Source organism: Carettochelys insculpta, chromosome 4 (genome assembly GCF_033958435.1).
Source record: "Carettochelys insculpta isolate YL-2023 chromosome 4, ASM3395843v1, whole genome shotgun sequence".
Classification (NCBI taxonomy): Eukaryota; Metazoa; Chordata; order Testudines; family Carettochelyidae; genus Carettochelys; species Carettochelys insculpta.
Window position 1 is genome coordinate 9,779,257 of NC_134140.1, and position 23,545 is coordinate 9,802,801.

At 45.4% G+C, this 23,545-nt stretch overlaps 1 protein-coding gene across 4 annotated transcripts in view; it reads left to right on the top strand.

Annotated features, from left to right (window-relative positions):
• CTNNA2 (catenin alpha 2) overlaps positions 1-23,545 on the top strand; it is an 814,165-nt gene that overhangs the window by 92,282 nt on the left and 698,338 nt on the right. For all 4 annotated transcript variants that reach the window (XM_074992260.1, XM_074992255.1, XM_074992258.1 and 1 more), the window contains exon 2: positions 19,490-19,596. In XM_074992260.1, coding sequence (XP_074848361.1) covers positions 19,495-19,596 — 102 coding nt within the window. In that variant the 5' untranslated portion in view covers positions 19,490-19,494. The remainder of the gene's footprint in view (positions 1-19,489; positions 19,597-23,545) is intronic.

Here is a 23,545-nt window from a genome sequence, read left to right on the forward strand (position 1 = left end):
TGCAGGAGTGATGTGAGCAGTGTCAGTATCCTAATAGCGAGGATATGTTGCTTTAAACAAAAGAATATGTATTAAATCTAAAGAAATGGCAATTCTGCATGGTACTTCTGCCACAGAACATTGTGTGAAATTTAAGTAATTTACTTTAAAGGAGCACAGAAGAAGGCAACCCGGTTGGTTAACTTAAAAATATGGAAGGCATTTTTTTTTTCTGACGAAAGAGGTGCAGGGAGAATCCAGGGTAGTTTTTATTAATATTTTGAAGTATGAGTTTAAGAATAGGCACAGTATTCCTTATGGGGAAGTGATATATTTTCATAAATAAAGGTGATCAGGAATGGCGTAGGCTACATTTTAGAAAGGGTTTCTTGTAGGAATTAACATTGGGAACAGTTTACAATACTGGGAGCACAAATCATCAACTACTCTAAAGCAAAGATACTACACTAAGTTCTTAATAAAAGCCAATTACTAGCTATTTTGGATAAAATATACAGCAGTTATTGAATAACAACATAGATCTGCTGCAAAGTGTGACAATAAAATAGACATTCCTTATGACGGCCTTAATCCACAAGTTATTTCTAGATACTCTAAAAGAAAAGGAAACATTACATTGATATTGTCACAAAATGATGACATTTATGATAACTGGACAGTACTATGATATATGTAAATAGGAAAATATTTGATATTCATGAGGTTCTCATTTACAACAACTTTAAAATTATGGCCAGATTGTCCTCTCTGTTTGTGAGAGGGGAGACAATATATATTTGGGTCAGACTGCACTGCATGTTGTGTACACTCAGTCAATGAGTAATACATTATTCAATGTCATTTTATCACTAGGATCTGATCCAAAGCCTATTGACTTCAGTGGGCTTTCAGTTTGGATCCAAAGGCAGTAGAGCAGTGTAGTAGAGCAGAGCAGAGTAGAGCAGTGCTGAGCTCAGAAGTATTGGTGCATTAGAGCCCATTAGAATAGGTAATACAGGCTTGCATCTGAGGTCATGGGAGTGTATGGGGCTAAGTGTGAATAAGTGTGAATGAACTGTGGTTAGTGGTCCTGGATGAAATTATATAGAATCTAACTCAGTAGCTCTCAGCCTTTCCAGACTACTGTACTACCTTCTGATTTGTCTTATGTATCCCCAGGTTTCACCTTACCTAAAAACTACTTGCTTACAAAGTCAGACATAAAAGTACAATATTACAGCTCATTACTACTGGAAAATTGCTTATATTCACCTTTCTGCCATATAATTATATGATTAATCAATTGAAATATAAATATTGTATTTACAGTTCCGTATATAGAGCATGTAAACAAGTCATTGTCAATGAAATTGTAGTCTGTACTAACTTTGCTAGAGCTTTTCATGTAGAGTTTTGTAAAACTAGACAAATATACAGAGGAGTTGATATACCCTCCCAGAAGACCTATGTGTATCCCCAGGGCTACAACTAAGATTGCCAACTTTCTAATTGCACAAAACTGAATACTCTTGTCCTGCCCATGTCCAAACCCTTCTCCAAGGCTCTGCTCTTTCCCTCCCTCACTCTTCCTGACTTGCCTTCATTTTCACCAGGCTTGGACAGGAGACTGGGGTACTAGAGGGGGGTGAGAGCTCCAGCTGTGGGTGCAGGCTCTGGGGAAGGGCCAGGATGAGGGGATTGGGATGCAGGAGGGCACTCTGGGCTGGGGCAGATGACTGGAGTGCTGAGGAAGTGAGGGCTCTGGCTGGGGCCGTGGGCTGCGGGGAGTGGGGAGAGCAATGAAGAGGGGTTCAATGTGTGTGTAAAGGTTCTGGGATGCAGCAGGGGATTGGAGTGTGGGAAGTGAGGTCTCCAGTAGGGAGTTTGAGTGTGGGAGGGGATTCTGGGCTAGGGCACGGGTTTGGCATCCTGGCAGCAGTTACCGTGGTTACCTGGAAGTGGCCACCTATGCCTGTGGGCCCCAGGTAGCTGGAGGCTCTGTCCTCACACCACTCCCACATCCACAGGCACCATCTATGTAGTTCCAATTGGGTGTGTCCTGGTCAATGGTAGGAACAGCGGTGGAGCCTGGGGGCATGTGAGGGCAGCCCACAGGCAGAGCCTCTCTGTGACTAGAGGCTGCAAGGAGTTGTTGGCCTATTCTGGGAGCCACGTGGCGAAAAGGCAAGTAGGAACCCTACCTTAAACCTGGGCCCACTCTGATGCCATCTTTTAAGAGCCTGGTCAGCAGTACCAACTAGAGCCATCGGGGTCCTTTGCAACTGGGCATTCCAGTTGGAAATTGGACAACTGGAAACTGTAAGTGCATTTACCCCTGATTTGAGAAGCATTCATCTAAGTGATGTAAGAGTCTTTAATAGGATTTAGATGCTTTTCATAATGAGACACTTAAGTCTAAACTACTGTACATACTTTTCTTCCCAGTGGTCGTAATTATTCTTTGAGCTAAAGTGCATTCTCATGTTCATTGCAACCCCTGCCCCCATCCCCAAACAAGCAAACAATCAAAAGGCATCAGAATTTCATGTGTGGTTATTTAAAACTAATTTGAAAAAATTAATTCATCATTGACAATTTGCCCTTAATTGTTTTCCTGTTTGTGTCAAGCAGTTGCCTTATAATTTTTATTCAGTTGCACCACTGGCAGTGCAGCCTTTGTGGGTGTGATATGTGCAGAATTGTGTTTTATTTATTCTTCTTGTTGAAGTTTATAGAGAGAAAAAGTATGTATAAGACACACGATAAACTGGTATGTCAAAAACTTGTAGCTAAAATGAACAGAGATAAATATCCCTCCAAACCATCCTGTCCCAACTTTTAATTTTCTTCCTTAGGTAAGATGATTTGGGCTTCCTGTGTCAGCTCCTGTTATTTCAGCCAGCTCTCCTGAAGGCTGCGCTGCTTGTCAGTGACTGATGACAGGTGCTTCTACCCACAGGGTGTTTCTTCTCTCTGCCTTCTTCTGTCATCTTCGTTTCCTTTTCAATGTTTGTACCTTTCCTTCTTTCAGTCTACCTCTTTCCTGTTTTCCTGATTTTTTTTTCTTCATTGAACAATTACCATTCAGATCCTTTCTACATAGTGCTATTCTCTTCTTTTACTAGTAGAATGAGAAAAAGGTTGGGAACCAGAATCTTTTGAATTCCAGTATTGGCTCTTGCATTGATATATAGTGTGTCACAATCTAATTAGATCTAGAGAAGGTAAGCTCTTTGGAGGAGGAAACATAGATTCTTAAATCACATGTGCCTTCAAACAGGGTAGCTACGTGTTCTACAATATTGTTTCTATTCACAAATACCAAGTTGGTAAGAAGAGAATAATTAATTGATGGCTTTTGGTGTTAGTAAAAAAGAAAAAAAGGTGTCGTAATGAAGCATCACACATTGTGCAAGAGAAAGATTTAGAATACTTTTACTCAGTGGGGCCAAGAGCTACAGGCCATGGTGCAAGGTGGGAGGGAGGCCCAGCTCTGTGCCCTGGAAGGGGTGGGGCGAAGGGCAGAAGGCATGAGGCTGAGGGCATTCAACATTTGCACCGCCCAAACTGCAACACTGATCCCTGCTCCATAGCTGTGTGCAGTGGTGCAGCAGTGCTTCTGCAGCAATTCAAAGTGGCCTGTAGCTCCAGCCACCATTACTGCTGAAATGGCAGTTGTGGCAGCTGGAGCTCTGTGCCTCTTTGAAATGCTGTGTCTGCTGCACAGTAGTGTGATCTAGTAGCCATCATCTGTAGCATCACCACCACCACCACCACAGAAGCCCAGTAGAAAATCCTGTCCAGCTTTTATCAGAGAGGTAGCCGAGTTAAATTGTATCTTCAAAAACAACAAGGGCTACGTCTACACGTGAACGCTACATCGAAGTAGCTAATTTAGATGTAGCGACATCGAAATAGGCTATTTCGATGAATAACGTCTACACGTCCTCCAGGGCTGGCAACGTCGATGTTCAACTTCGACGTTGTGCAGCACAACATCGAAATAGGCGATGCGAGGGAACGTCTACACGCCAAAGTAGCACACATCGAAATAAGGGTGCCAGGAACAGCTGCAGACAGGGTCACAGGGCAGACTAGCGCTTCCAGGGCAACAGCTAGCCACTCCCTTAAAGGGCCCCTCCCAGACACATGCAGCCTGCACAGCACGCAGTCTGCAGAGCCATAGGCACACACACCTCGAGCGACGCAGTCATGGACCCCCAGCAGCAGCAGCAGCAGCAGCAGCCAGAGGTCCACCCAGCCGCCCCTGCAGGAGCAGTGCTCGCCCTGCTCAATGCCATGCAGGAGGCAGCTGAGCACCTCCTTGCCACAGAGGAGGAGAGGCCCTCAGGGGAGGAGGATGCAACCCCCAACCCTGCAGCACCCCGCCCCTGCCGCACACGCCGGCGGCTGTGGAGCTACCCCACGAGCACCGACTGGTGGGAGCGGCTGGTGCTCAGAGAGTGGGACGATGACCGCTGGCTCCAGAACTTTTGCATGAGCCGGCAGACATTTCTGAAGTGATGCCAGTGGCTCACCCCCACACTCAGGCACCAGGACACTGCCATGCAGTGTGCCCTCAGCGTCAAGAAACGCGTTGTCATCTCTGTCTGGAAGCTGGCCACTCCAGACAGCTACCGATCTGTGGGCCAGCAGTATGGCGTCGGCAAGGCCACCGTCGGGGCTGTCCTCATGGAGGTAAGAGGACCCACGGGGGGAGGGGGAGGCAGCCCTGGCAGTGGGGAGGGGAGGGCCACACGCACCCTGCACACCCCTCATTGGTGCTCTCCCATGTGCTTCCCCTGCAGGTCGTCTGCGCCATCAACGCCCTGCTCCTCCACAGGCTCGTGAGGCTTGGGGACCCGGATGCCGCCATCACGGGCTTTGCCACCCTGGGCTTCCCCAATTGCTTCGGGGCTCTGGATGGGACTCACATCCCCATCCGTGCCACGGAACACAGTGGAGGACGCTATTTAAACAGGAAGGGCTACCACTCAGTGGTCCTCCAGGCCTTGGAGGACAGCCGGTGCTGTTTCCTGGACATTTATGTGGGCTGGCCTGGCAGTACCCACAATGCCTGGGTATTCCGGAACTCGGGCCTGTGCCGCCGGCTGGAGGCGGGGACTGACATCCCCCAGCGGGAGATCCCTGTGGGGGACACCACCATGCCCCTCTGCGTCATCACAGATGCGGCATACCCACTCCGGCCCTGGCTCATGCACCCATACACGGGCCATCTGTCTGCCAGCCAGGAGCGCTTCAACCAGCGCCTGAACCACGCGCGCCAGGTGGTGGAGCGCACATTTGGGCACCTCAAAGGGCGCTGGAGGTGTCTTCTCACCCGCCTTGATGCGGGCCCCACCAACATCCCCCAGATTGTGGGCACATGCAGCACCCTACACAACCTCGTGGAGAGCAAGGGGGAGGCCTTCTTTCAGGGCTGGGCTGTGGAGGCCGGCAGGGCCGATGTGCAGCCACCCGCTGCCCCCAGTTGCCAGGTGGACCCCGAAGGGACCCGGGTCCGGGAGGCCCTCGGGCCCAGTTCGATGAGGCCGCGGGGTGAATGCTGGCAGGCCCCCCACTGTCCCCCCCATCCTCCACAACACTCCCTGCCCCTACGCCCACATCACAGAGCACCCAAGAGCACCCCCCCACTTTTCTTTTAAATAAAAGCAGACAGTTGTTCGTCAACTCAAATATCTTTAGAACTCTTATTATTATTATCAACAAGACTAACTATTTACAGGGAAAATCTAACTTATATTATAAATAGGGATAAGATGAAAGGGGAAGACAAGGAAGGGGAGAACTATTTACATGTGGGGGTAAGGATCAGCATTGTAACAGGGGTCAAATATACAAACTATTTACAACAAACTAACTTAAAACTGGGGGGAATATATACAAAGGCGGGGGGCACATCCTGGGCCCCACATCCCTAAAGTCCAGCGCTGGGAGTGGGCGGCCGGGATCCCTGCCTCAGCTTCAGCCCTGGCTGGGGCTGGCTGGGGGCCGGGTGGACCGGGAGATACGGCCAGCGAGTGTCAGCTGGCCCCAGGTCCGCCTCGGCGGAAGGGCCCTCGGTGGCAGGTGGCGGTGCGACGGCGGACGGCGCAGCGGGTGGAGCAGCAGGTGGAGCAGGCAGGGCGGGCGCAGCAGCAGCCGGCGCGGCATGGGGGGCCAGGTAGTCGGCGATACGGTTGAAGGTCCGCATGAAGGCCCCCCATGCCTCCTGGCGCCAGGCCAGCGCCCGCTCCTGCAGCTGGAGGCGGTGTTCCTCCACCCGCAGCCGTTGCATGGCGACCTCCAGTTGCCGACAGTGGAGGGCCAGCAGCTGGGGGTCCGTCGCCGTCAGCTGGTGGTGCTGGGTCCGCCGTCTTCCCCGCCATGGGGCTGGTCGGCCCTCCGCCGAGGGGCTGGCCTGGAGTGATGGCCCCGGAGGGCTGTCTGGGACCACTGACGCCTCGCCGGTGCTCTCCGGTCCTTCTGATGGTGCAGCTGTGGAACACAGGAGGGGGGGAAGAAGAGTGGAGACAGCCGTTAGTGTGGGCCCTGAGCCATGGACCTTGTCCCCCCACCCGTCTGCTGCAGGTTCCCCATCCCCGTCCCCGGGAGATGCTGCTGTGATGGGGTTCAGGGGTCCCCCTGCACTGCACCCCATCCGCTGTCAGGAGTGACTCTCACTCAGCAGGTACAACAGGAAGTTTATTAGGCAACAGATGCCCAGTTTCTCACAGAAGCGACAGTACAGCAGTCAGAGACAGTCCTTCCAACCTGTCCTGGGGAGAAGACCCCGAGGGGTGCCCCTCTGGGGTGTAGCTTTCCCTTTCCTCAGGCTGGCTGCCTTCTAGCTCTCCCTTCCCCTAGCCTCTAACTGCTGCCCCCGATTCAAACCGAGCTCGGCTCCTCCCTCCTCTTTGTTCAGGGCAGAGGTGTAACCTGCCAGTTGTAGCCCCAGGGTCATCCTTAGCCACCCTATTCAGGGAGCTATTCAGCTTGCTTCTCATATCTAGCCTGAGTCTCGCATTTGCAATCCCCCCACTCCATCACATGCTGCTGCTGCTGCTGCTCTGGGTGTCCCACCCCCTCCCCCCGGGGGACCCTAGAGGTTCCGCTCCCCCCAGCCCCAGGGATGGGGCATGGCACTGTCATGCTGGGGGGGGCAGGGGGTGATGCACTCTTCTGAGGGACATGCCACTGCTGTCCTTGGGGCCATGGTCATCTGGGCATGTGGAGGGCCCTGGTCATATCTATTACCCCCGCCCCTCAACCCTGGGGGTGTGCACAAGGGGGGGTACATACCTGACGGTCCACTCCCACGGTCGGGGGACACCCGGCGGGCAGACACCCGGCTGGCGCTCCTGGATGGCAGGACGATCCTAAGGCCGGTGTCACTGGAGGAGGACTCCCCCTCCTCTTTCTCCTCCGGTGCCCCAGGGGTGGGCTCCTGGGGGGAACCCCGGTGTGTGGGGCTTGCCTCCGGGGCGGACTCTGCCTCCGGGGCCTGCTGGGGCTCCTCGGCCGAGGTATCAAGAGTGGCCAGAGGGGAGGAGGTGTGCTGGGGGCCCAGGATGTCCCTGAGCTCCCTGTAAAAGGGTCAAGTGATGGGGACAGCCCCAGATCGGCCGGCCACATACCGGGCCCGGGCGTAACCCTGCCGCAGCTCCTTCACTTTACTCCGGACATGATCCAGAGTGCGGGCAGGGTGACCCCGGGCGGCCAGGCCCTCGGCCAGCCGAGCAAACGCATCTGCGTTCCGCCTCTTGCTCCCCATTACCTGGAGCACCTCCTCCTCGCTCCAGAGCCCCAGCAAGTCCCGAAGCTTGGCCTCCGTCCAGGAGGGGCCCCGCTGCCGCTTCCCCGCCTGGCTTCTGGGCTGGGAGCACTGGCTCCCCTTGCGGGGGTGTCCCCTGGGGGCACTTAAGGGGATGGCGTGTGGCCATCGCAGCTGGGCGGGGGTGTCTGTCATGGCTGAGGGACGTGCAGGCTGGCCGCGTGTCTGGGCTGCCGCCTGCACGTTCTCTGAGCTTCCTGCAGAGGAAGGGAGCGGGCGGGGAGCTTTAAAGAGCCGCTCCACGCAGCCACCATCGAGCTCAGGGGCTGGAGAGAGCGTCTCTCAACCCCTCAGCTGATGGCCGCCATGGAGGACCCCACAATTTCGATGTTGTGGGATGCGCAATGACTACACGTTCCCTACTTTGACGTTGAATGTCGAAGTAGGGCGCTATTCCCATCCCCTCATGGGGTTAGCGACTTTGACGTCTCGCCGCCTAATGTCGATGTTAACTTCGAAATAGCGCCCAACACATGTAGCCGTGACGGGCGCTATTTTGAAGGTGGCGCCGCTACTTCGAAGTAGCGTGCACGTGTAGACGCGGCTAAAAAGTCCTGTGGCACCTTATGGACTAACAGATATTTTGGAGCATACGCTTTTGTGGGCAGAGACCTGCTTCATCAGATGCATGAGACGGCTATCCAGCTTTTTTTTTTCTTTGACATATTAAGTTTTAGTTTGCTGAGAAACAGAAATTGAAATCCAAGAAAGCTAGTAGTTAGGCTGGACAGGCTAGAGGCAATAATTCCTTTGTAGTGAGAATGTATGTGTAGCATGTTTGTGATGAAATTTAACTAACTTATTTTAAATGATAAATTTAGTATTTTATTGATTTATAATTAAATTAAATCTGATTTAAATAAAAAGCAACATTTTATTTGTTCAAAAATCATTGATTTTTATCTACCCTTCAATACAAAATGTCAATATTTTGTTTGTAAAAGCTCAGGGTAGTGTGGACTATTGAATCAGATATCCACTGATATTAGGTTTCTGCACTTACACAGAGGCTCACACTAATGGATTTTTAACTCAGGAAAGAGGCATAGTTTTTTAAAATTCTTACCTTTATAGGTAGTGTTTTTAGCTGTTCCTATTATTTAACACCATCAAGGTATTTTGTCACCTTCTGGGCTTGCAAAATCCAGAGTCTTAAATCATAGAACCCTGTTCTTAAATTTCTTAGTTCTAACGGCTTTTGAAAGAAAGAAATTATGAAAGATAAGTTTGTCTATTTGGAAGTTTAAACAATAATTTTACTGTTATGGGACTGCACTGGAAAAAGACAGATTTTCACTACTTGTGTTTCAGAACGATTAAGTCAAGTGAAGGATCTATTTTGGCAGATTTCTGGGTTAGGATATCTGAAAAACAATGAGTTTCCATTAAGTAGTAAGGCTACATCTTCACTGCAGTCTGCTTTCGGATGCAGAATGCAAATGTATGAATCAGAAATTCAAATAAATTGCGGGTGGCTCATTTGCGTGTTCTTGCATCTTTGTGCTTCTGGCAGAGGCTTTTCTGGAAGCAAAACCAGCCATGTAGATGGGGTTCCTTTGAAAACAAACCTCATTTTTGAAAGAACCCTTCATCCAGAAACAAAATTGGAAGACAGGTTCATTCAAAAAGGGCATTTGTTTCCAAAGACACCCCATCTACATGGCTGGTTTTGCTTCTGGAAAAGCCTCTTCCAGAAATGCAATCATGAGAGAATATGCAAATGAGATGCAAGATATTTAAATCTGTATTTCATTTGCATTTCCGATCTTGCTCATTTGCATTCTACTTCCGAAAGCGGACTGCAGTGTGGACATAGCCTAAAGCAACAGGTTTCTATCAAATTGTGCTATGATGGGAAAATGTGAAATAAGATTCAGGATCTGCATCATCTGGTGCAAACTTTTTTGGTGCCTAGAAATAGTAAAATTACATATTTCCATTGCTTAGTGTGTGATGTGAGGTTTGAGATTTAAACCATGTGCTGTTAATGGAACAATAAACATCCTCTCCAATAAACATTTAGAAAAGTATCAGTCACAGTTTAGTGAAATTTACTCTGAATGTAGCACAGCACATACCTCTAAATTATAATTGTTGATACTCAGACTATCTTCAGCTTTCAAAAAAAAACCCATGAGATTATTGTTTATGTACCAATATTCTCAATATAGATTTTCAAAATGAAATAAAGTTTTGAAAAACAGAAGCTCCTGGAGAAAAGCAAGAACATTAAAGTAATGTGGAAAAGATTGTTTGCAATGTCGTAACTTTCTGGGTCTAGGATGTTAGAGAAACCAGGTGGGGAAGGCAATATCTTTTATTGGACTAAATTGTGTTGGTTCAAGGAAAAAAAAAAGCCTTTGAGCTAGTACAGAAGATATTACTTACTTCATCGTGTTTCTTCTGGAAAATGCTGGCTTTCTTTCTGATCTGGAAAATTGAGCAAGAAGCCGTAGGACTTCTTGTTCTTGAGGTGAAAAGAGAATTTTTCCTGACGACAACCTTTGTTCTCATTCTTAAAAGGAATACTTTATATTGAAATAAAAATATTAATTGTATTAAGTCGTATGGTTATCCTCTGTTAACAGATAGCATTGGCTTCCCTCCTCATACATAATAGGCTGGCACTAACGTGGTGTCATGATGTCTGGAGTGCTTCATGGCCATGAGTGCCAATCGTAAGATTGACTGTCAAATTCAGAGCAGACGCCCAAACTGGTGAAGTGTACTATAATGAGATCACAGCAAGCTAGTGCCAAATTGAACTCCTAAAGTAACCCAGTATATTAGACCGAAGACACAGGAGTCAATGGGATTAGAATGGAGTCCCCTTAGACACTGGGCAAGCTAGTGTATGTGATAAATGGTCGCTTGCACCAAGCCTCACAAAATATTCAGGTTCACCCAGTGCCAACAGACCAGTCACTCATCCACATCAATTTGATTTCTAAATCTCACATCAAAGACAATGCTGGTCATGAATTGTATAGCAAACTAATTAAAGGTTTATTGACCAAGAGAGTTATGAGAGATTTCACCTGCATTAACTTATGTACGGGTGAGTCAGGGTCTATAATTTTAAATGATACCAGATATGTATTAATCTGCCAATTTTCCAAACGTCTCTGTGGGCTGCTCAGAATAATGCTGGGAGTAGCTTCTTGTTTGGTTATTCTGTCCTGCTAGAATCCAAAGAGCACAGAGTTAAAGAATTTTTCCTTGTGCCCACACTTACAGTTCCTTCTCACAGAGAAACAAGCTGACAGAGTACTATCTGTATGAGCTGTTTCCTTTGATGCTAAGGGAGAGAGAGGAAGGCGTTTAGAGTCTTTGATCATGACACACAACCACATTTTTGAAATATGCTGAGACTTGCACCTTCCTGCTGTAGTCCTTTATTTGCATTACACGTTTATTCTGTTTGATGGGTTACTTAATTACAGAGGCCTCTATCGCTTCCCAGTGAACCTCACTGCCTGACTCGTTCAGGTAGTTCCGCGGTCATTGATACATGCCAGGCTGTTAATCCTTCATCCAAGTGTGTATTTTTCTGTTACATCACCAGAACTCGCAACATGGCTTATAGAAAAAAGTCTTCCTTCTAGCCCTCATTCTACAGCCCAAACTCACCCTCTGAGTTTCTTCAAACCTGCCTCCTGGGCTGCCTTTGTTGTTTCCTCTCCTTACGTTCTCCCCAATTATCTTGGGGTTGTCAGTCCCTGCCATGGGGCTCTGGATGTCATTCCTTCTCCTGCCTCCTTAATATTTTAGTAAAAGTTGCAGATATGTCATGGCTCCCATGAATTTTTGTTTATTGCCTATGACCTCTCTGTGACTTTTACTTAAAATAACCTTGGCAAAATATTAACTTTTGTAATTGCCCTCAGCTGGGCCTGAAGCCTCTTACAGGCTGTAGCACTGACAGATAAGTAAAATGCAAATGTTTGCTGTTACATTAGTTGAGTGAGGAAAAATACATGTGGCATCCTTGTGGTTTCCAGCTATGTATTTGTAAATGTTCACTGATGCCTGGGGCCTTGGAATGGGCTGGCTCCTGGCTTGCCAGCCTCATACCTGGCTGACATATATATTGGAATGCTTCAGGGCTGTGAAGTTCTTGTTTTTAAATACAATACTGATGTAAATGTTTTTTGGTAGTGTGGATGGACGAGAGAAGAAAAGAAAATGATGAACAGCATACTTTGACTGTGTTTCTAGTTTGGAAAGAACTACCTAGGATTTGAAAGGGAGCTCTTCAGGCCTTACAGATTATGCTCAGGCATGTAATCCCCATTCACACTCTTATCATTTTAGATTGTTAATATGGCATTTTGTTAATGAAATAGAATGAATAATTGTTTGACTAGAGATTTTTGTTTGTTTTGCTTAGCTGTGTTGACTTTGCAGATAGGGTAGATTTCTTTAAATCAAGGCAATTTAAATCGCAAATTGGCAAGTCTTAATTTCAATATTTTTTTCCCATTTGCACTTTAGTTATTTTCTTTAAAAAAAGTGCATTCTCATTGGATATAACCATTGAAACATGTTGATTCACAATTAAAGGGAGTCTTTATTTTAGACTTGGAGCATCTCTTTTCTACCTAGGACAGTACGCTCTTAACTGCATACATTTGTTTAGGCAATAAATTAATATTGTAAGATTTTTATTAATAGTACATTTTGTGAATTATATATTGCATATATACTAGATAATTAACTTTCAGCTCATGGATTGTGGAATGTTGCATTAGGATAGTAGCTGGAATTTATTAACACACAAAAAGAGCTTATATAATTTATTTTTATAAATAAATTTTGGTACATGAACTTTTCTTACCAAAACGCATTTCCCATTTACAACTAAATGATTTATTACAGGAATGGTGGGATTAACTGTAGAGTATGAATTAAACTGGTTATTTTAACCTGGAAAAGTTTTCAAATATGCCTGGTTGAGAGTGCCTGGAGCTTAAGTTCATACTCATCTATGTCTCCTGAAAATGAGAACTGTCTCCTCAATTATTTAAGCAGTCCTTTAAGCTGTTAAAGCTAGTAGATCTCATTTCCTCCTCATTTCTAAATGAATTAATCCAGATGAAGACAATATTATTTCTGTGCCTGAAAGAGAGGCCTTTGCTGTTAGATGATAGTATAGTACTTCAACAGACTCTTGTTCCAGGTGCTTAGCTAATGATTTCCACCAGTTAAGTGGTGTAACTGTCTTTAAAATATTGTCAGCTAATGTGCACAAATGAAAGTGTCACTTTGGGCCCTGAAATTTATTATGGTTGGCATGACCCTGGTGATTATTAGGTGCCCGTATCATACAGTGTCGTCATCTTCAGCATTTAGGTATGTACCTTCATACTTTGGGTGACTATTGTCAAAGAAAATGAGATACAATGCTTGATCCAACAGCATGTTTACTGGCAGCAGTTTAGCTGTTATGCTGGGTATTTGTTTCTTCAATGTCTCTAGAAGTTCTTGGCAAATTTCAGCAGCATCAGCAGTATCGTAGGAATCTTTTTGCAATTTGGACACAGCTTGCAGAATATTCAGTATACCTTCTACATTTCCCAGTAGTCTAATGTTGACTACTTTGGCTGTTATAGTTCTGTATGGCTTGTCACAATTTTCTTCAGAAATTGTCAGCAGAATAGCCAATCTGTAGTAACGCAAAACTGTCAGCCACTCAATTCCATCATAAATCTTGGGGGAGAATTAGTTTGGAACCTCCTGATTTAATCTTCGAAGGCTTCCTCACATCTCTTCAAGTTAGGTGTTGTCATGCCTCATGCACAAGTGTCTGAAAGTTTTACCTTACCTGCTACCCATTGGGTTGGCTGTGGCGCCTCCTGGAGTAGCACCGGTGAGGACCCTTATATATGATCCTGCTGACCCAACCGCTCCTCATGTCTTTCTTGCTGTTTGTGCTGTGACAGACCACTGCCTGGGGGCTATAGGATCCTGCAAGAGGGCTGGTATACTGGCTGGTGGGGGAATGCCTTTTTGTTTCCCAATTAAGGCAGACAGCTGGGGGCCTCATTAACTAGTAGCCACAGTCAGCAGTCATTGGCTAGCTGAGGCCCTGCACTCCCTATAAAAGGTTCCCCCTAGCTGGTTGGAGTGGGAAGGTTTTGGAGGGCGCATGCAAGAGCAAGAGGAAACACAGGGAAGTGGTGGGTGAAGTGGCCCAGGGGTAGGTTGCTACGTTGGGGCAGGGGAGAAGGCCCTGCCAGCAGCCACCTGCCCTTGTACGGACCCTGGGCGGGAGTCCAGGGTAGAGGGCGGGTCTGGACTCCCCCCACCCTTCCCCAGAGGGTTACCACATTGGAGCAGGTGCGGGCCTGCAAGGGGACTGCCCCTGTCCTCCCCAGTTGGGACTTGCCTGTGATGAGGATGGGTCGCTAAGCGGAGACTTCTGCCTTGGGAAAGTACCAAGCAGATACGGGGTTCTCTGTGAGTCTCTGAGGCACACCAAAGAAATCGCCAGGAAGCGCAGGAACCCACAGGGGTCGAGGAGGGACTTTGTCACAGTGCAGTATGTTGGAACTGTAACCAAGTGCTTGTTGCTATGCCACATCTCCCTATCTCTTTCTTATGTAAATAGTTGTAAACAGTTCTTCAGCATAGCCATTGATTTCCAGTTAGTTAGTGTTAGTCAGTTAGGCAGTCAGTTGGTGCGGAAGGGTCTCCCTTCTCTTCCTGTATCCCCTTCAGAGGATAGGGGCATGCAGAAGTCCCAGGGCTTTAAGCTTCAAGCAGTGTAATTCCTGCTTGAAATCCATGCCAACATACGTCCCCCCAACTCCTGTCTTCATTGTTTGTGGGAAGCTCATAAGACTGATGAATGCTGAATCTGAAGGTGTTTTAAGCCTTGGAATCCTTGGGAGCGTGACTTTTGGTTCTGTCAGCTCCTCATGGAGTCAGCACTTCAACCTCTGTGGCAAGGCTCCACATGGAGGTCTTCAGCGTGGTACTGCTTTCTCTCTCTAGTGGAAGAAGTCCAAGTTGTCAGCACTAGCTTTGTCAACCCCCGATGTCTTAGATGCAGGCAGCACTGAACAACTTTAAGGCCCATGACCCTCATGCCCTAGCACTGCAAGCACCAAGCCCTAGCCCACTGGACTAACCAAGAGGAGAGCCAATGCCATTTGGCCCTTTGCTGATGCCTGGCACATACTGGTCGGCACAGGCATTTATTGAAATGATGCAGTGCCTGGCGCAGACAGAGGGCTCTGCGCCACGACAAAGATCCAGGATCAAGCCTGTCCTTGTGGTTGCACCTGTTCTGGTACAAGAGTCTGGCTGAGCCCCTCACTGGCACCACTTCAGGGAGATCCACAGCCAACTTGACCAGTAGCAGCTAATGTAAAACTTTCCCACAGTCATGCCTGCAGTTTGTGCACACCTAACTTGAACAGATACAATGGCGAGTAATGTTTTTTTGTTCCTTCAGTGGAGCAGAATCAAAGTGGCTGTTACAAGAAGTATTTTTGCAATTTTGACAATATTTTTCTTCATTCCCAGGGTAGTCATTAATCTTTTTCCTAAGAGATTAATCAGGTGAGCATTGAATCCATATGTTTCCGATTCCCTTGATTGTCCTCTTCCAGATTTTGCCTTGTCTTTTTTACATTTCCCTGGTGTTTTCATCTTCATGACCCAATGAATCACCGGGAGAAAGAGGAATGGTGACAACAGGCAGGCCTGTCAGACTCTGATCTTCCCTTCAATGCTCCTTGTGAATTGTCCCCGTTGGTAAACTTTGCAGGTTGTTCCTTTGTAAGAGTTCTTAATGAGGCTGACTAACTTGGTTGGTATGCCATAATGCTGGAGTAGCTACCACAGGGTTTCCCTGTGTACACTGTGGAAGGATTTCTCGTAGTTGATGAAGTTGATGTAAAGTGGTGAATTCCATTTTATAGATTGCTCCAATATTATTGGTAGTAATACGAGCTGGTTGATGCATGACCTATTCTGTCGAAAGTCATCTTGCTGGACTCTCAGCTTTGGGTCCACTCCGTTCTTCATTCTTTCCAGGATACGTCTGTTGAAGATCTTTCCTGAAACTGACAGAAGTGTTCGAAGAACAAGAAACAGAACTGTCAAAAAAAAAATCCAGACATTTATCAATAACTGCCTGTGTAAGAAGAAGAAGAAATCAGGAAGAGAATATGGCAATGGATTAGACATACCCTTAGAAAACCAGCCACCAATGTCTCAAGGCAAGTCTTATGTTGGAACCCCCAAGGAAAAAGGAAAAGAGGACTCCAAAAAAAAACACCTGGCAGAGGGACCTGAAGGCAGATGCTAAAAAGATGGGATACACCTGGTCAGGACTGGAAAAGATCACTGAGGACAGAAGACACTCGCAAATGATTTGTCAATGGCTTATGCTCCAAGACGTAGGACTGGAAGAGGCTTACTGCTACTACTTGCTGCATTTACAGTATTCTGTATTGCAAAGCTCCACTTCCATCTCTCATATTTGTTCAGAATTTATTAAAGCTTTCACTGCTACTGCTTTTAAGTAGTGTGCTGTATGGGCTTTTCTTGATCCTTTAGTTGTTTCTGTAAAATAGACAATCCCATTTTGTGTTGTCTCAAAGGCCTATACTATTGGATCTTTGTGTTCATTGCCATCAAGACTCAGATTAATGAATTTTCCATCAATGTTTTTTGCACACTTTTTTCAATTTCCTTCAGTTTTCTTCACATATTTTTTACAGCAAATTTCCAGCAACGTCTGGGTATAATTGAAACATGTCAGTAACATTTTGTTTAGAGACTAACTAGTAAAATAATGGGGGATTTCTAAAAGGAAGGTTCCTGACCAATAAGGATGCCTATGATTTTTAAATAGAGAAAGAGAATGTCTTAGCGTCACCATTGACCTTTCTCCCCGTACCAATATTACCTCAAAAATTAGGGCATATGTGAAGCCAGACAGAAAAGAAAAACTGTTGGTCAGCAAGAAGTAGAGAAAGAAATAGGGAAGAAAAGCTTTGGGGAGAAAGTAGGTTGTAAATCTTACCTGGATTAAGAGTATGAGTAAGAGTAAGGATGAAAGCTCTCAACTTGCTTTTTAGCTGAGGTTAGGAATTGGCAATGACAACACTTGCTTGTTAAAAGGTATGAAAAAGTAAACTCTAAAGCAGTGATGTCCAATAGTAATTGAAGGATCACCACACTTGTGGTTGTCATCCTTCCACATCTTCTACAGCGCCCCCCCTGCCCCATTCTAACAGTGCCCTCTTCTCCGAGATCCAGGCACCCCCAGCCCTTCCTGCTCTTACAATGCCTCCCTCCTCCCACAGAGCCAGGCACTCCAGCCCATCCCCACTCTAATAAACTTTTGGGGAGTAAAGGCACTTTGAAGTAGCGTAGACAGTTGGAAGTGCCTGTGGCTGTCCGGAATACCAGCACTTCGAAGTTGCCACTGGGGAGAACTAGCCTAATGAAGTGCTGCACATGCATCTCAGCACTTCATTAGTCATCTCCCATCAGCGTGATTACCATGCCTGCTTTGAAGTTTGGAGCAAGTATAGACATTGCAATTATTTAGCCCTTTTAGGGCCATTTACAGCACTTGTTCAAGTACCATTCCACCTTTGGATTTAATAAAGGAATTGATGGTTGCACTTCAGGTTGTAATAATATCCTGTGTAAAGTAAGTCCATCATCACCTTACGCATACCCCCAGAAAAACAAAAAAAACTTACAACAATTCAAGACATATGCTTGTGTAACCCACCTGCCTTTTGCATTATAGTGTTTTGTTTTGTTTAGAGCCAGAGTGAGGCAGATGAGAAATTTATTTGTTTGTTTGTTTGTCTCTCTGGCTTTGTACACATTCAAGGAGACAGAGCAAAGCCATTTACGTGAAGTGCCCAGAAACATCCAGAAGCAAGTGCTTGTAGTTAGTGTTTTTCCATGACCAGGAAAGGATAATGCCATGTTGGGTGGAGTCATAACTATTCATGAAATCTAAATGAGGAGATTTTTTGCAGCAGCATTCTGCTGGCAAAATGTTTGCCAAACAAGAGAGGACAGAAATCTGTTTTTGCTTGTGCAAATTATTAGGAGCATAGATTAGTTAGGTGTTTTTTTTAACTCCTACCTTCTGCTTTTATATTTGCTTATGATATATTTTAGGTAGTATGTGGACAAGATAAAATCAAAAACAAAAAAAAAAACCTTTGTCTCTTATGAAATGTCTTTGCCCTGCATTTAGCTACGTATGGTTGTGAGTGGTAGTAAATGGGCAGTGCAACGCTCCTGAATGACAGCATGCAAGTCCTTCCTGTTGCAAAAACTTTCATCAGATGTTACCTGATCACGGGTGATACTTAAAGTACTAAATGCTGTACTTCAGAGTACGTGCCTGAATGCCTTTGCTTTTGCAAATTTAAATGTGCCTTTTATATTACTCAAATATATCCTTCTGTCATTTAGTGTAGGCAGTAATTAGACTGCATTAAGAAAACAGTTTTAAATGTCTGGGTTAATTAAATATAGAAAGAATTATTATGATCTCAGCTATACAAGACATTGTAAAACATTTTAATTGCTACTTTTATTATTATTTATTATTTTTATGACAGTGCTCATGATATGCTAGGAACTTCTCAGACAGTTAAAAGCCCAGTAAGCTCACTGTCTCATGACAGGTAGGTAAATGGAGATTAGTGGAAGAGGAACAACAAATAGCTATCTTTTATACAAATCAACATCGTACTGCTAACCCCAAGCATTCAAACCTTCTCAGTCAGTCCCGTTCCACCAAATCATGAGATTTAAAAATTAATACATTTTGTTCCTTTTTGTTTGTTTTCTGGGGTTTAAACCTTTATTGTTCAAGTTTTCAAGCTGTTCTCTGCAGTAGTGGCAGCTGCAAACTTCAATTTTTTCCAAGAGTGGAGGCATTGAAAAAAACACCAAATATCGCTAGAGTAATGACAAAATTGCAAGAATTCACAACACTGCTGCTAGGTCAAATATAGACAGCATGACAAAAGTGAGTGTTGAAGCACTTCAGTGAGGGTGTCATGGGAAAAAAGACCTCATGAATGAATTAAAACATCTTAGTCATGCCTACACTTACAAAAAACTTTGAAATGGCCATGCTAATGACCAAATTAAAGAATACTAATGAACCACTGAAATGAATATCCAGTGCCTCATTTGCATGCAGCCAGCCACAGCACTTTGAAAGTGCAGTGGCTTGCTTATGTATGGGTCGTCTACACTGGGTCTTTTTCGAAAGGACCCTGCGAACATCGAAATCCCCTTATTCATATCAGCTGATAGGAATAAGGGGATTTCGATGTTGTCAGAGTCCTTTTGAAAAGGACCCCTGTGTAGATGAGCCATGGGCGAGTGAACCGTGGCGCACTCAAAGTGCCTTGGCCGACAGCATGATAATGAGGCACTGAATATTCATTTCAGTGCCTCATTAGTATTCTTTACTTTGGCTATTAGCATGGTCACTTCAAATTTTTTGTAAGCATAGACTTAGTCCTTGTGAAATTAGCTGTTGGTGTTTTGTATGAGAGGTAGGTAAATATTTGCAGTGTATCTTGTGTACACAGACTATATTGTACCCCTCTTCACATAAGATATAAATATACTATGACTGAGTTGCATGAGTTTATGTAATTCTGTCTCTTCTAGGGAGAATGACTTCTGCAACTTCACCTATCATTTTAAAATGGGACCCCAAAAGTTTGGAAATACGGACTCTGACAGTGGAGAGGCTCTTGGAACCACTTGTTACACAGGTAAGTTGAGTGATTAGTACAGTAGTTAGCTGTTGTTTTGAGTGTGATGCAATATTGCAAGACAATATTACTCTTAAATATTTTAATTACAGTAGTGTCTAAGGGCTCCCAGTCAGTCTCCTTGTATTGAGGAATGTGTAAATACATATTCAGGGATTCCTGATTTTGGGATTTTACAGTCCAAGACAAGTACCATAAAAAGTAGTAGGAGGGATAAAATTGAACAAATAGGAAGGTGACATGAAGATGTCCTACTCTTTATTGAGTGACTGCCAACAGAAGAGAGATCTAGATATGTAATGATGATCAGCAATAAAAAAACAGCATTTCTCTCTTTCTCACTACCACCTCCAACTGCCAACTATCCCCTTTTGTTCCTCAAGTCATTATTAATTGGCAGTTTTTCGTACCGATATTACAACAGAGGTGTTCCTTTGGGAGTGGTCAAAAAACAGAGAGTAGGCTTTCTTCTGAGTTTAAGATCAGAAAAAATGCTGACTTCTACAGTGAGAGTAAAACTGATATTAAACAAAAGTTGTATTTTAAAATTATTTTTTTATGTTTGGCCCTCACACTGCTTGTGTTACCAAATGTCAGTGTCCAGCAACATAGGTGTGACCAGTAATAAGCTTGTTGTGCCTTTTATATGTTAAAAAAAAGTATTTTATATTTTACTTCTAGTTACAAGCCCATAGAAGGTGAACCTGGCCTACGAAGAAGGATTGAAATAATGGGGTTTGTTTAGTCAGGAAAAGAGAAGACTGGGAGGGAACATAGTAACAATTTTCATGTATCTAAAAGATTGTAGCATCTCCAGCACTGGATAATTTTAAAAGCAGGAGAGACAAGCACATGCCAGAAATGGTCTACATGTGCTTAATCCTTCAATGAGTGCACAGGCCTGGGCTTGGTGACCTTCTGAGGTTCCTTCCAGTTCTATGATTCTATGACGTGATTTTTGAGATGGCTTAAGTCACCAGATGGGTATAACTTTACGTGTTAATGAGCTCTTCTTACAAACCTAGACAAATCTGGTCGTAATGTGGAGGAATCTTTTGATATCTGCAAGATCTTAACATGCTGATTTGTGGTGAGGAATTAGGTTGTGAGTTGTTAATTCTGGTTCTCTTGATAGGAAATGAAGTCAGATGAATTTTATAGCAGGAGGACTCTGTTAGGTATTAATAGGTCAGAACAGGTTGAAAGATCTTCCAGGAGGGGAAAGTTCCATGCTCTCTGTGAGGAGAGCTGAAGACTTCAGACAAAAGCGCTGTGGCTACACGAGCCACCTTCCTTTCAGAAGGGGCATGTTAATGAGCAGATTCAAAAGATGCTAATGAGGCACTTCCATGAATATGCAGCACCTCATTAGCATAATGGCAGCTGCAGTGATTCAAAAGTGTGGCTTTCAAATCACACACCACCTGTGGAGATGGGGACCTTTTGAAAGGACCCCCCAGTTTTTAAAAGCCCCTTCTTCTTAACACCTTCTTTATCATTTGAATATTGCTTCTCAGTATGCCTTTCTCAGGAAGATAAAAGGTCTTGTTAATTCTGATATTTTCTCCCTGTAAAAGTACTTCCATACTGTAATAAAGTTACTGCTGAGTCTTCTTTTTGATAAACCAGATAAATTAATCTTCTTAAATATCTTGCAATAGGGCTATTTCTTCAGCTTTCATTTTTTTCTGGGAGGCTAGTGCACCAGATCTGTCACAACCCTTGCATGTGGGTAGCATGGTGAAGCCTGATGCCTCCTCATATTCATCTCTGGATCAAGCGGTTGCTGGTTCTTCTGCATCCCTGGTCCTGGAGGATGACTGGGCCCTCCAACAGCTGCTCTGCCTGGTAGTCCCAGGCTTGGGAGTGCAAGCAGAGGAAATCGAGGATGAGACTGACCTGATGACGGATATTCTGTCTTCATCAGGTCCTACAGAGTGGCGTTAATTCTCATAAAGACCATTGCCTAGTCTGCCAAGAACATGTGGCAAACCCGGCATCAGTGAGGAAAAATTAGAGGAATTATTTTGTCCCTTCTGTGGGGAATGAACACCTTTTTACTCACTCCCCTCCCAACTCCCTGATCATAGATGCTGCCAACCACTGGGAAAGGCAGGGGTTCTAAGGGCCCTTGCCCAAAAAGAGAGAGGCAAATAGACTAGATCTGTATGGTAGGAAAGTTTATTTGACTGGAAGGCTACAGCTGTGCATAGCTAATCAGCTGGCCCTAGTGAGCAGGTACTTGTACAATGCAACCTCTTCCCTCTCAAAGTTCACAGAGTTTATTCCTCCAGAAACAATGAGAAACCCTGTGTCACCTTATAGATGCATCTGATGAAGTGGATCTTTGCCCATAAAAGCTTGTGCTCCAATAAATCTATTAGTCTATAAGGTGCCACAGGACTTCTCGTTGCTCTTGTGGATACATACTAACATGGCTATCCCTCTGCTACTTGATTCCTCCAGAGACCAAACTTGAGTTTGTGGCAGTTGTGGAGTAAAGTAAGTTAGTATTGCCTGAGCCTTGTAAACTGACTTAGATGCTATTGATGTGGCAACAAGGGTGATGGCATTCCGGGTGGTCATGAGAAGGGAGGCATGGCTACAGGTTTCTGGCCTCCCCTACAAAATGCAACAGATGATTCAAGACCTGCCCTTTGAGGGGCCAACTTTATTTTCTGAAAAACCTGATAGGGGTCTGCAGTCTTTTAGACTCTAGCCACCATGAGGTCACTGGGCTTCCATACCCTGGTGACTCAGTGCAGACATTTTAACTCATGCTCTCCCCCTATGCAGTTCCCACAGCAACCTAGGGATAGGCAGCAAGGTTGGAGGAACAAAAGGCACTCTTTTCAACCCAGCCAAGGCCTAAGGCAACAGAAGTCCAGTAAGGGCCTAAACTAAACTTTTGAAGTTGTGGTTGAAAGCGCCACAGCATTCCCTGTTTTAGGTCCAGTGCATCCTTTGCTTTCATTCTGCCTGTCCCCTTTCTACCCTGCCTGGTGCTGTATAGCATCGGACTGGTGGGTCCTTCGTACAGTGGAAAGGTGATATGCAATCCAGTTCAGTTCTTACCATACTTTCAACTGTCCTTCCCCATCCCTCTTCAGGGACGCCTCTCATGAGAGTCAGCTCAGGCAGGAGATTCAATTGCTCCTTGAGTGGGCAATGATAGGGGAGGTTCCCCAACAATTCTGGGGGCAGGGGTTTTACTCCCATTATTTCCTAATCATGAAATCGAAAGGGAGAATGAGGCCCATCATGGACTTGCAAGGCCTGAACAAGTTTGTAAAAAAGGTCAGGTTTTGCATCATTTTGCTGAGTCTCACTTTCCCATTGCTAGATCCAGGGAACAGGTTTGCTGCTCTCGACTTACAGGATGTGTACTTTCACATTGCGATTTATCCTCCCCACAGGAGGTTCCTCAGGTTTGTGGTGATTAGGGGGCACTATCAGTTCAAAGTCTTTCCTTTCAGTCTGTTGACAGCTCCAAGTGTTTTTTACCAAGTGCATGGTGGTGGTTACAGCTTTCCTCTGCAGGCACAGTATCCTGTTGTTCCCATATGTGGATGACTGGTTAGCCAAAGGGCGCTCCCAGGCCCAAGTACATCAGCACATAAAGTTTTTTCCCCAAACCATCAACAGTCTCTGCCTCCTGGTAAATGAGATGAATTTGACACTCATGCCAATGCCAATTGAGTTTGTGGGTGCTCTTCTGGACTTGGTGCTTGCTAAAGCCTCCCTGCCACATAGCAAGTTCCAGGCGTCATAAACGATGTGATCAAGTTCACCACCACATTGGTCTGGTGTTTCATGATGCTCCTGGGATGCATGGCATCTTATATGTTCGTGGTGCAACATGCCAGACTTCAGCTATGTCCTCTCCAGATGTGGCATGCTTTGGTGTACTGCCCTGTGAGGGACGACATAGCCAAATTAGTAACACTGC